Source organism: Parasteatoda tepidariorum, chromosome 4, assembly GCF_982258835.1.
Source record: "Parasteatoda tepidariorum strain Cologne lab strain chromosome 4, Ptep-v5.0, whole genome shotgun sequence".
NCBI lineage: Eukaryota > Metazoa > Arthropoda > Arachnida > Araneae > Theridiidae > Parasteatoda > Parasteatoda tepidariorum.
In genome coordinates this window covers 66,473,290-66,487,661 of record NC_141758.1, presented here as the reverse complement: position 1 = coordinate 66,487,661, position 14,372 = coordinate 66,473,290, and the positions used below count along the sequence as shown (strand labels likewise).

At 27.0% G+C, this 14,372-nt stretch overlaps 1 protein-coding gene across 5 annotated transcripts in view; it reads right to left on the bottom strand.

The window, feature by feature from the left end:
* The window catches only part of LOC107436366 (uncharacterized), a 31,814-nt gene that overhangs the window by 7,548 nt on the left and 9,894 nt on the right, over positions 1-14,372 (bottom strand). For 3 of the 5 annotated variants that reach the window (XM_016048057.4, XM_071182395.2, XM_043055819.3), the window contains exons 4-11: positions 14,006-14,080; positions 12,906-12,955; positions 10,233-10,383; positions 10,062-10,144; positions 8,508-8,732; positions 4,908-5,336; positions 2,626-2,935; positions 1,354-1,448 (exon numbers count right to left, since the gene is read on the bottom strand). In XM_016048057.4, coding sequence (XP_015903543.1) covers positions 1,354-1,448; positions 2,626-2,935; positions 4,908-5,336; positions 8,508-8,732; positions 10,062-10,144; positions 10,233-10,383; positions 12,906-12,955; positions 14,006-14,080 — 1,418 coding nt within the window. The remainder of the gene's footprint in view (positions 1-1,353; positions 1,449-2,625; positions 2,936-4,907; positions 5,337-8,507; positions 8,733-10,061; positions 10,145-10,232; positions 10,384-12,905; positions 12,956-14,005; positions 14,081-14,372) is intronic. The other 2 variants (XM_016048058.4, XM_087161263.1) reach the window with 1 other exon arrangement.

Here is a 14,372-nt window from a genome sequence, read left to right as displayed (position 1 = left end):
TTATCATTTTAAAACAATTTTTATCTCTTAATTTTTTTTTTCTCCACTTGTATTAAGAATACAAATAATGCATATCTTGAAAGCAAGAAGTAATTATTCAACAGCTGAATATTTAGATATTCAACAAAACTATATCGTATTCAGCAAAATGAAATTCACAAGTATTTGGATAAACTAAATTTTCAGCATAGTAAATGAATAGGCTGAATATACTGTAAATCGACACTAACTACTCTGTGTATTTAACAGAAAGCACTTAAATTTGTATTGTCTTATGTTAAAAAGATTATTAAGAAGATTTAAAAGAATATTAAAAAGATTTTTCTTTAAAAGAAGATGTCTAATGTACAAAACTGCTAATGTTTATCTTTAAAAATATCTAATTTTTAGTATAATCTATACTATACACTAAATTTGGTTATAAATAAATTTCTTAATAATATCACTGCAGATTTTCAATAACACATGAAAATGAATACATAATATTACAAAAGATGTGAGTTTTCAAAAGTACAAGATTTTGGTTACTATTCAAAATATAAGTGTTTCTTCAAAATTTTAAATGTATTTTTTCTAGAACATATTTAGAAACACTATCCTTTAAAAAATATATAAATTTTATGTATTAATTAAATTTCACATATGAATATAGGTTTTTGCCAATTTCGACATTTTTGACAGTGAGGTTTTTGACGTGACGGTTTAAACCATGGTTTAAACTGTCAAAAACTGTCACATGTCAAAAACCTGCCAACCCTGATTAGTTGCCATGTTCTTTTTATTTTAGAAGTATTATAATAAATCAGTTTAACTTGTCTGACTAAATTTCATTATTTTTATGCCACAATATCAGATATAATGCAAACATTTTTTTTTAAAAATTTGTTACACAATCTTGCTGTCAAAATTTTAAAAAGCTGGAAGCATAGGAAAAAAGCAGAAGCTTATAGTGACTCGGAAGAAAGAACAACATTTGGTGCAGCAAAATAAATATAAAATCTTGTATTTCTAACAGCTACAGAAAATACAGATACAATACATGCTTTAAATGTTTTATAACAAAAATTAAATAAAATTTAAAGCTTAACTATAAATGTTGGATAAATATATTTTGACTTCTTAATTAAGATTAACTTTAAGGAATTCAGATAAATTGTAATTTTTTGTGCCATAAATCTTTTGTACTAAATACAATATTAATCTTAAACCTGGCCTTAGTGACAGGAATTATTATTTATTTATTTATTCATTTATTTTTTGTTTTACTTCTTATTAAAGATGGGTCATACTATATGCACAAAAGTATAAATTCCGTTCATTGCTTAAAAAAAGAAATTAGATTGAAATACTTACTTGGTCATCAAAATCATTATCTTGCAAAGCATTGCCTTTCATCATGGGAGCAAGGCCATTTGGGGGTTCATCATCATTTTCTCTATCATCATCATCTAAATATAAATAACAAAACATTTTAAAATGACAATTAAAGGAAATCATACTATATTGAATCTTTAGGATCATACTGGAAAAAAAAAATTCCAAATTAACTTGGTGTGAAATATTGATAATATCTGAAGATAAAAAATGAAACACTTTGACAGCCTTTAAAATTAAGACATCTTCTTTAATGAGTTGATCACAGAAAACTATGTCCTTGTGCGTTATCAAGAAATTAGAATTTTTATTACAATTATACAAATTATAATTGTAAAGAAATAAAACATTTATAAAAGCATGCATTTTTAACTGAACAGTTTAAAAGAACTAGGATTAAAAATGTTACATTTAAAACGCATCACACAAAATACAGTCCTTCAAATTCATATAAAAGTGAAATTTTTTAACACTATTATCACAATAAAACCGTTTTAAATTATATAAAAACTTTATTTTTGATCAGCAAAAACTAATTTTTTAAAGCAGGGGTAGTTGTGAGCCCAAGTCAAAATTCCGGAAAATTTAGTTTAAAAAATTAAAAAAAAAAAAAAAAAGACAGCTTAAATTGAAAAATTAGAAAAAAAATTAGACAAGGTTTTTTTTCCCTTTTTCTCAATATTTCTTAGGATACTTAAAATATATTTAAAATTTTACACATACCTATGATGACCTGGAGAAGTAATTAAAATTTACAAATGTGACTTTCTTTCTTGAGTTAATGATTATAACAACTGTTTACTGATAAAAAAATGAATATTAATCATGAATATAAGCTCATAAAGTATCTCTCTGACTCTCCCTTACAAACAAATAAAATAAACTGTGTTTTTAAGTTCCACCTTTGAAAATTTGATTTCCGGAAACTTCTGTGATCAATGATTTTTTTAAAACATCTGGACCTTCGATCTCTGGAAACTTCCAGATCACTGTTACCGAATACTCCGGAATTTTTCCAGAGCACAAACAGCCCTGTTAAAGTAAACTAATTAGATTTGAAATTACATACATTTCTTATATAGTATTCAATATATACCAGCATATCTGGCGTTTAATTTCGGGAGGGGTGGGGTAAGAATTTAGATTCTAACAATACAAATATAAACTACATTAAAGATCTAATTTTTATTTCTAAGACAAAAATATTATAATGACAAATTTAAAATCAGCAAATAAAGCAAATGAAGTTACCTTCTTCATAGTTTTTATCTTCCATTACACGATGTGCATCAGCCCCTCTGTGCATAAATGGTCTTCCATTCTTGAGGTCTTGAATTTTGTTATCAATAGCTCCAATATGATTAGGTGGTAGTCCTAATACATTTTGATCGATTGCATTATTGATAACATTGCCAGGAGATTTGTTCATCATATCATTCATTTGTGCCGCAATATCATTGTTTTCAATTGGAGGATTAGGCAACACATCTTTTGGTTGATCATTCTGTCTTCTAAAATCTGGAAGCTCAACTTGTTGCCTTAGTTCAGGAGGATTATTATACTGCAAAATAAAAACAATTATTTATCTTTTCTGAATAAAATTATACTTATTCATGAACACTATTCTTCCATAAGTTTAAATTATTTTCAGTTTATAAGAGAATGATTTCAACACAAGCACTGCTGCCCCTCGACCTTGACTGTCTCAACCACACACCCTTTCCGGTGTGTCTAATTAATTAAAATAACATACAAAGGAAATGGCACTTTTAACAAGCAATATGCTGCTCTAATATATTTTGTACAAAATATGCAAAAAATGAGAAGTATAGATTGGTTTTATTTGGGTAAAAAAATTTCACAACACTTATTAATTTTTTTAATGAAGTCTTCATAATGCATACATATAAAGCATATCGTAATAACGTTAGCATAAATTTAGAATACCGCAAAATGTAGAGACGTTTTCTTCATGCAAAAGGTCAGCATCCAGTGGATATTCATAATGAAATTCTCTCTATCTACAAAACATTATGAATCAACAAAATGTAACGAAATGGTGTCATGCTTCCTCTGAAAGTAGGACTTATCTTCACGACGAAATCAAACAGATAATGTGATCAATGATGCCCTGTTTTTAAAGATCAGAGGTAGCAATTTGAGCAAATAGACATCTCACATTAAAAGCTTTGCATAAAACCATAGCAGAAGTGTCTATGACAACTCTTTATAAAGCTGTGACTGTTACGGTAGGGAACTGAATATTACGTGGTCAATAGGTTTTTAAAAATGTTAACGGAAAAACAAGAGAAAAGGATGTGTCACGCATTTGACTTCCATGCACGTTGAGAAGAAGCAGGTGATGAGTTTCTAAAATCACATTCAAACTGGAACTGAGACATGTGTTTATCTCCCCACACCAGAATCTAACCAACAATCAATGCACTGGCACCATACAAATTCTACAAGAAATAAGAAATACAAAATTTCAATTTCAGAAAAATAAAAATCATGGCCTGTGTTTTCTGGTAACGCATTTTTTTGGTTGCCTCATGCCTCCTAGCACAAAAATTAATGCAGATCCATATTGCAAGAATTTGAGACATCTGGCGTCTTATTGACAAGCAGAGTTTGCTTGTTGCATGACAATACTCATCCTGCCACCATGCTTCAAACTAAAACACTAATAAAAACTTTTAAAAGTAAAATTTTAGATCAGCCACAGCTTGAACCTTTTACCCAGTGACTTTCACTTATTCTTAACTGAAAAAAAAATCTTACACAGCAAAACTTTCATGACAATGATGAAATATAAACTGAAGTTGAAATGTAGTTCCAATAACAAGCTGTAAAGTTCCATGACTGTGAAATACAAAAGCTAGAACCCAGACCTAACAACTGCCATTAAAATGACGAAAAGAAAAATAAGGCATGTACCAGTAATTAATTTGTTATATATATTAAAACAATTAAATTTTTTTTTCAAGTGAGTAAGCGGCAGTGTAGCTTTACTTTTTGAAAACACGATATATTTACCACAAAATGCAACTAAACAAGTACCATTGTTTATTTTTTTAATATATTTTCTGCGAAATTACATCTCAATTAAAATGAAAGAAAACAAAAAACATAATATTGCATTGCTTTAAAAACAATTTCCACAAAAATAGTTTTTTTAAAAAAAAAGGTCTATACTTTGTAATATCAAATTCCAACTTATTATATCAGTAGGAGCAAATAGTTTTTTCATTCCATTACCTTTTCGGTTTAGATAAATAAAATAAATCTATATAAAAACAGAAATTTTACAGATTCATGCTTTAATATTTGTTATACTACTTTTCAATTAAACTAAATATAAAATTAATTTAAGATTTGCTATAAATTATAGTTATCTTAAAATAAAATTAAGTTATTGTAAAAATTTTACAAAATGAAAAAAAGAAATTGTTAAGAATTTTGAAGGAATATTTCCACCTAAGCAAGCAGAAAAAGAATGAAATGTTAAATAAATATATGAATAAAAAAATCACCTGCAGTCCATCATCACCTCTTTCTCCTGCATGATCATCTTTTTCATCAGCACGGTCAAATTGAATAGGTGGTAATGCTTGAGGTTCATTATAGAGTCCATTCTGAGGTATGTTATTTAAATTGTGCACATCTTTAGGACTATTTGTCACTTTTTGATTAAGTAAATCAAGTTTTGGGACACCCTTATCAATGTTGTTGTCAATCAAATTATCATCTACCAATTTCTTAGTCTTTTCATCATCTGTGATTTCAAGAGCAGCATCTATATCTTTGTCCTCTTTGTTGAAGTCTTCAGGTTTCAAATCTAAAGGTTTTGGTAGTACTCCATCACCTAAATTGTTTACTGGCATCACATGTGGTTTTTGAACAGTTTTGCCTTTAACTGGAGTGGTCGCAACTGTTTTATTTTCAGGTTTTTGATCGTTTTCCTTAAAATAAACAGAAAGGAACTAATTAAACAAAGAAATGCAAAGTTAGATGCACTTACAGAAAAATGTTATTTTTGATGGAATAGTTTTTTAACATTTTCTTTCTTACTTTCTTTTTTTTTACTTCTTTTTTTATTTTGTAGCTATTACTCTGAATAGCAATTACAAAATGTATTGAATAAAGAGTAAGTGCAGCTGACAAAACATTCCTAACAAATTTACATTCTAAAGTGCTATCTGTAGACTACCATGGAAACATCCTGGAAAAACTACATATATACTAGAAGGATCCGCCCCCTGCTCGCTGTAATTACATTTTTGTCCGCTTCACAAACAAAATTAAAATAGTTTTCCTGTAGGTGATTAATTGGAAATTTTCCTGCACCAAAATGTGATAGGATAGTAAAATGTCAGATGTGCTTATTATCAGCCTTTATGGAAACAATATTATAAAATAACATAAAGTGAGGAAGCAATATTATTTAACACATTAATATAGGGCATTAGTTGGAGATTAATCGCTGTATCTGAAGCACGTGTGACAGAGCCAGGCTCAAGCCATTGTTGATCTTATATGATGACCACTCCCTATATGTATTCTGTATAAAAAAACTTAAAATATGGCAAACAAATTAAAACATGTAATATTAATGAATTGATGCTGAGTAATATTTCAAAAGCAAATAATATTGCAAGTGATTGTCCAATTAACTTCAATACTGTCAACTGACAAAATATTTTAGTTTCAATCAGACAAAAAGCAAATTATAAAATGAAAACATATGAAACAGAAATTTGACAAATTAAATTAAGCATATTTAAATACTTTTTCATACTGAATACTAATAAAAAAAGTCATAAGGTCAAACTAATATAAGATGAAATAATTATGTAATCAATGATCAATAAACATTTTTGTTAGAATAATAAAAAAATAAAGTGAAGACAACAAAATTAAAAATTATTTACTCTGCTCTCTGAGTACTAGTCATTTTTGCTAATTGATTTCAAGGAACTAGATGTCTCTGTCACTGTGAAATGTTTTGAAGATAATATGATGTGCAATCAAAGCGAAACATCCCAGAAAACTGTGAATCAGAGGATTCTGCTTCATAACAATGCAAGTCTCCATATAGAAAATATCCTAATGCAAAAAATGCACATTCTGAAGTGGGAATCACTTGAGCACCTGCCTTACAGTTTTGATTGTTTTTTTTTCTCTTAGAAAGTGCTTTAATGGGCAACAGTTCTTACTAAACAAAGAAATACAGCAAGTAGTTTTTTAATTTCTTTAAGAAGCAGAAAAATGAGTTTAGCCAAATGGGTATATTCTGTTTTATAAACATTGTTCAACAGCCGACCCAATTATTTTAACCAAAGTATACATCCAAGTTATTCAGTAATAATCTGAAGAAGAGTAAAGAAGACATTTACCAATTCATAAAAACAAAGTAGCCACCACAATATTATTTGCCACCAATTGAATTTCTGGAAAATTAACTGGACAAGGAAGTCCATAATGATTTAAGAAACACAGAAGACCTACAGAAAATTGTTTAAATGTGTTGTAGTCACAAACATTTCATATTTTTTTATTTTATATCCGTTGATGAACTGTTAACCCAATTTTCGGTTTACGACTACAAATGTTCAACTCCATTGCTTTGTAGTACTGAACCCAATCCAGAAGATAAGGGAACTCCTGATTCATGTATTGGGTGAAATTTGCCTTTGTGGAGGACTTTTTTGAGGAAACTAACTCGCATTTGGGTAACATGGAGAGGAAAGTCACAACAAAACCTTACACAGTTAGCTGGGCAGCAAGGGAACTCTAACCAATGAACCGTTTACCACTGAGGATATTTTACGTGTGCACTGTGGTCGGTGCAGAATTCATATTGACCAACCATTGCTGGGATTCGAACCAGATTCACCTCGTTGGAACGTGAATGCTCTATCCCCTTAGACACCACAGCTTCAAATGGGTATATTTATGAGGTGAAATAGTCGAATGATTGTCTAGATATTCAATGCTTGAACGACTAACACACCAATTCTGCAGTGTACAATTCCCAAAAAGAAGCTTTTCGATCTTTCTGTACATACAAACTGATTTTCATTAGTGTGAGCTACAAACCATATAAAGAACTTAATATTACTAAATGTGAAAAAATAGGAGCACTTAAAACAGTGCATAAAAATTTGGTGTTTACGTTGTCATAAACTGTTTGTTATTAGTGTTTTGATTGCAAATCATTAGGCATATTATGACTTTTTTCTATAGTGTTTTCTTAGCTTGTCAAAAATCAAATTAGCTTGTCAAAAATCAACAATAGATCTATATGACATACCATCAAAACAAACAACAAGAACTGAACTTATGAATAATAGCCTTTTAACATGGCAGCAAAGATGGGGTAGTGATGATACAAAAGGCCGACACACTTACCAATTTATCCCAAAAGTCAGCCATCAAAAAATCTACTCCAACTTCTATATCAATCAATTTCTAACTAACCATGGAGCCCAAGGTAGTTATTAGTCAAAATTGTTCGGGAAAGACCTGAACTGCAAAGTTTGTAAAACTTATGAAGATATCTAACACATACTTACTCTCTGTCCTGTTCATGATGATTTAAGAATTAAATTTTTCCCGAGAAACATCAACTTTGATACCATTAAAAGAAACTGAAACCAAAGGAAACTAAACAAAGGAATTGAAGAGATTTTTAAAAGACTTTTTGAAAACAGAATGGAGGATCTGGCCTAAACCGATCCTTCAACAGTATTCCCTGGATGCCCTGAAATGGGGGAGGGACAGGGTAAAGCCGAGCTATAGTGATTTCTGACCCGCTACAAAAAACTTCAGCACAATAAATTATGCCTGACGTGAAAATATGAAGTAAAAGGAATGAGAAAACAACAAAACAAAAAGAGGAATGGAAATCTTATGAATAACATATTTATCTGAAAAATGTTAAACTCCAGAGCAAATATTAATTTTACCACAAGAGCAGGAACATAAACAAATTTAAAAATAATAAAAATTAATTCTTAACTTGGTACTACATGAAATTTTAATATATTTAACTAAGATATTGATTACTTATACAAATTTATTTCTATTAAGAAATGGGGAAAAAATTAAAAATACTTAGGAATTTAACTTACAGCCACTTGATTTTTTGGAGAAGTAATTTGAGGCTTAGGTGATGTTGCACCAACTGCGTTCTCAATTTTGGCTGCAGTTTCAGTTATTTTCTTTTCTGGAGGAGTAATTTTCTCATTCAATTTCAGGTTTACAGTATTAAGATTATGTCTTGCCAACTGTTCCTGGCATGTATTAAATTCAGTCTTGGCTTGTTGAAGTTGAAGGTGACACAGGTTTATTTCACTCTGCCAACAGAAAATATTTAGATTGCAAGAAAGATAATATGATTGTGATATCCAAATCAATAAGCAACACATAATGCACACAATCATAAAACATGCAACTTAATTATGCTTAAGAAAAATCAATAATTACTAAATAGTACAATTGTAATTGAGTAGAAGAATTAGTAAGAACTAAAATTTAAATAACACAATGCCTAATAGGCATAGAAAAATTTAGATTAAAATCTTTTCTTAAACAACACTTTCAAAAACCAGCAATATTTTAAAGCAAACCTCTTATTTGTTTAAGATAAGCAATAGCAATTAACATTTTATACCCCTCATTTAAATGAATATTGATTTTGAAACTAAATGTCATATTAAATAAAATGTTAGAAACCATGCTTTGCAAAATACAAAAAATTTTACAATTCAAAGAACTCCTCAAAATTACAGCAAGAGTAAAAAAATCACAATTAAAAATTATTGGCTATGACATTAAAGGGGAAAAAAAGAAAAATTATTTATTTAATTCAATAGTACCATAAATAAATTGGGCTATCACTACATCAAAAAATTAGGACTGCTAAAGGGTTGAGAAAAGCAAAAATCAGAAACTGCTTCTGAATATGACAGGCACATTAATTATATCCTACATTAAGAGAAGAAATAATGTAATCTTAAACATAGTATAGGAAAGAAAACCAAGTAAAAGTAAAAAATTTGAAAAAGTCATAGTTAGAGGGTGTAGAATTTTCAAAACATGCCATTTGTAAGAAGGCTAAAATATGCATTATCACAAATGCCTAAGCTAAGATTGAAAAAAGATTGATACCTAATATAAAATGGTATGGAAAATCAGCACTCTATTGTATATTCCATGCAAAAAAATTAATTTCAAGTAAAAACCAAAATTGACATTAAATCAAGTAAAAAGGGAAATTTTGTTGATTTATTTTAGAAAAAAATTGACTATCGAGCAGGAAAATTTTTTTTTTCATTAATATTAAATTAAATATTCTAGCCAAAAATAATACTCAACCTGAAAACAAATAGTAAAATTAATTTTATAGTATTAAAAAAATATTCAAAAAGTGTTACTCTGAATATTCCTGTCTCCAAATATAATGAGCAAAATGAAAACGATGAAGTAATCAAAATGATAAACATTACATTAAAAATAGGTATAATTTAACTTGCATGAAAATTTAGTTTTCACATGAAATTTCTTCGTCAAAATTAAAAAAAAAAAAAAAAACATGTTAGTGGAAGAAATTGAAAAAAAAAATCAAAGTCATATAAAACTTTTAAAAATTGCTGAAAATATTTTATAAATCCAACACTACTAACTTCATGCTGTTCAATTTTCCACACATATGCATTGTTAGATACCTCTAATTTGTCTTTTTCTGATAAAAGCTCACTAATGTGATCTGCAAAATGAAAACATTTTTAGTTAGTTTAAAAAAGAAATTTGTTTGATAAAAAGGAATCTAAAATTCTTAAATAATTGTTAATCACTTTGTAGTTTTTCTATTTCTGCATCTTTTTGAGTTTGAACAGTTTTTAACTGCTGCTTCAGGGCATTTTCAGCCTGCAACTTTTCATCTTCTAATTCAGCATAACTAGTTTTTAATTGAGATATTTGGTTTTCAAGCTTTTGTTTTTCATCCTACAAATAATAATACAAACTTCAATCAATACTTATTATAATCATTGTTTTAATTCAATAATAAATATTATAGTTAAGTTAACACAATTAAAAATATTTCAAAGACAACTATTTCAATATATAACTAAGAATGGTTGTAATTTGAGAAATAAAATCAGCGTTTTCCAGCCTACAGTTCAATTTCATCAAAAGCAAGCTTCACACAAGCACAAGAACAAGGGGACATGTCATTAAAGTAGCATTTAAGCTATCTGCAACCACCTGTTTATCTTGCTTATATATTTCCATGCTCAAAACATGATTATATAACTATAAATAATGTAATATCAATGGAGAATGTAATTTAAAAAATTTAGTTTATTTATAATACTTAGCTATAAAATAAATATAATTTTTCCTAAAATATGAAATAAAATTGCAAGAAGACAAAAATAAAAATAGAACTTATTAATCAATGAAATAAAAGAACAGCTTTTCAAAAACGAATTCATCCTAAAAAATAATAAGTCCAAAAAAAAAACAACTTAATTTTGAAAAAAATATATTTAATTCATTGCCACGTTTTTAATAAAAGAGAAAAAAACTAAAAAACTAAAAAAAAAAAACTATAAAAATGCAATATGCTAAGATTTTCTATTTAAAAAAAATTAATAAGAAATATATATTACGATGCTACAACTACAAAATTAGTAAAAATTATTAAAAACAAAACCTTATTTTAATGATAAATACCAAACCAACACAAAAAGAAACTAGCAAATATATAAGTTAATTGATGTTATTTATTTAATCGAAGTTAAGTCAAATTATAATAAACTAAATAAAACCAAATTATATGAAACTAAAGGTTCATTAAAATCATCAAATTAACTAATATAAAACAAAATTAATGATTAAAAAACACAATATATTTTATACATAGTTATAAAGAAAATGATAAAATATAAGGAAAACTTATCTATTAAAATAAAAACAAAATTTAAAAATTACTGAATGGAAAAAATAAATAAAAGCGATAACATAAATATTAAAACCTTGGACAAGGCAGGATATAATGACATCAATTGAATAAAAACAAAGTCTTTAGCTTAAAACTCATGAATACAAACAACTAATTTATTGCATATGAAATTTATTTTGGATAGAAAAAAAAAAAGAAAAACTCAAAAAGGTAGTACAATCAGAAATGAAGAAAGCTGCAATCTGCTTCATAAAGTAAATGTCTTCTTTTACTAATAAGTAATTGTATGTATAAGCATTAACTATATTTTGCTTTTATTTATAAATGCTGACGATTTCTAATGAAAGCGAACATGATTCCACATCAGACGAAATCTGCAAAAGATACAGCATCTCTGAGGAATCAGAATTCATTCAATTAAAAAAATTTGTTCCTTTAATAGATGCCAAATAAATAAACATAACAGACATTAAAAAAAGTTATATTCCTAACAATTAATTCAAGATCCGAAATTATAAAACAATAATTTGTCATAATAAATCAAGAATAAAGAAAATTGAGAAACAAAAGTGGATTAAAAAAGCAAACAAACAAACATATCAATACTCTTAAAGCAGAAGTTACAAGTTCCAAACTCGGATATCCAATTGACAACACTCCAGCCAGAAACACTTAAGAATAACAGAATATTTAGGATACACCTAATAACGGTCTGTCCAGAAAAAAGAATTATAATTTTATTCCTAATTCTCTATTGCACAATTTTAATCTGGAAATTAAAAAGAGTAAATGAAAATGAATTGGTCATGTTCTACCTAAACCTGAAAAATTTAAAGAAAAACAAGCTTTTTATTGAACCTCAAACCTTGAACCTTTTGATAGAACTTGGCAATAGAAAAAGAGGAAGACTTAAAAATACTTGGGGTAAGATGATTGTAAACAAATTGATAACAATAGGATAGACATGTACATGAACCTATGTTTTAATTCTTAGTAAAGATGAATACATATGTATTGAGCAAATTACAGTTGGAAACAGAAGAAAGAAATCCTGCAATTTGATAGGGTGTCAATTTTCCAAGCAATTCTCCGTTTTTAGTTAAAATTATATTTTCCTTGGTTTTTTTTCCATTTCTCAATTTTCCAGACAATTTCCGGTTTTCCCAGAGCCTATGAACCCTGTTAAAAGCTAGTTTGTAACATTACCCCACTGGTTGTTTTCTTAAAATAAAATAACACTAAAATTCAATTTATCTACAGATAATGTAATGAATTAATAATGAAGTGTAGGTAAAGTAAGAGCAAACAGATATTTAATTAATTTAGGAATATACACTCGATAAAACACTCTCAGGTGAAAGGAAAATGTATGACAGTAAGCCAGAGTTAAGTTAGCTCAAAATTTCTCCAATTATTCTTTAACTACACTAAACAAGCAAAACACTCACTTCCTTTAAAAATAAGGGGAAGTTAAGCAATAAATAATAAAACATTTATCATTAAAATTATAATAAAAAGTATTAAAAAACAAAGAATTAAAATAAAGAATAGAAAAAGCTACCTTTTCTACCTTTATTTGATATTGCAGCTTAGATGCTTCATTTTCTTGAACTGTAACAAAACATAAAAATCTTATTTACATAAAAAACATGAAAATTACATACAAAAGTAAAAAATAACTTTTATTATAAATAGATTTTGAATTGCAAAATTTCAGTACATTTTACTATAAATGTACATTGTTAAAATAATAATAAAAATATGAGATTTAAAAATTTTAATAAAGCATTTAAACCCTAGTCTTATTTTGAATGGAACATTTTGAATTTACATTAAATACATTTTAGGCATCAATTTCAAAAAAAAAAAAAAAAAAAAAAAAAAACTTTATCCTTATTTTAAGAAAAGAAATAAAAGCATAATAAATTAAAGTAAGTAACCTATTTGGACTGCATTTAAAATAAATTAAAACAATTACAAGTTTAACTAAAAAATAAATTAGTAAAAGTACTAAGAGTACCTAGCAAGAAGTACTAATTTTATACTTCAGTGCAATTAAAAAAATAACGTAAGTGCTTCAAGTTCAATTTCAAGAAAAATAGTCTGAGAAAGAATTATTTATTTCCTTTACCTTGCTAACACTATCAATGCTAAAAAAAATTTCAGATAACTGTAAAGTTTTTTTTCTTTTTTTTTACAATTTGAATTTTATTAAACATATATATATATATATATATATATATATATATATATATATATATATATATATATATATATATATATATATATAAAACTCAACTTTTATTGCTTACATTGATTTTCCTATTGCACAGCAGTACAGTTAACCATAGAAGACAACACAAGCCTTACCTATCAGAAATAATTAAATTGAAAATTGTTGCTATTTTAGAAGTTGTAGTAAACTATACCAAGCATTAAAAAAAGTTTACAAATTAATATTATTTAATTATTAATTATTATTATTAAGGGTAATTATTTCAATTAATTAATTAAAGGCACATAAATCATACAAAACCGAAACAGTTAAATTCTTAAGAAAGTTAACAGTTTTTAAAAAATTTAAAAACGTAATAATGCAACCAGTTTTTTTTTTTTTTAAATGAAATTTCTGAATTACACAAAATAGTTTATTCAACATACCATCTTTAGTATGCTTATGATCTGACTTCTCTTGATGCAAAGACTTTTCTAACCTGTTTTTATGTTCATAAACAACTATAAGAAATTAAAAAATGGTTAAAATCAGAATAAAAAAATTTATCAAATGAGTCAATACAATAAAAAATTCAATCCAATTTAGGTAAAAAACAGTTCCTTTTCTTCTTTGTAAACAATAAACATTGAGCAAAATTAAACGCTTAACAAATTTAAACAAGTTAATCAGTAAACAAAGCATTACACAATTTTTTTATGAGACAATGCTACTACCTTAATGCCCAATTGAATAATAATTGTGTATTCAAAGTTAATAAAACTGTTTAGTAACTAAAAAAAAATGATCCTCTCT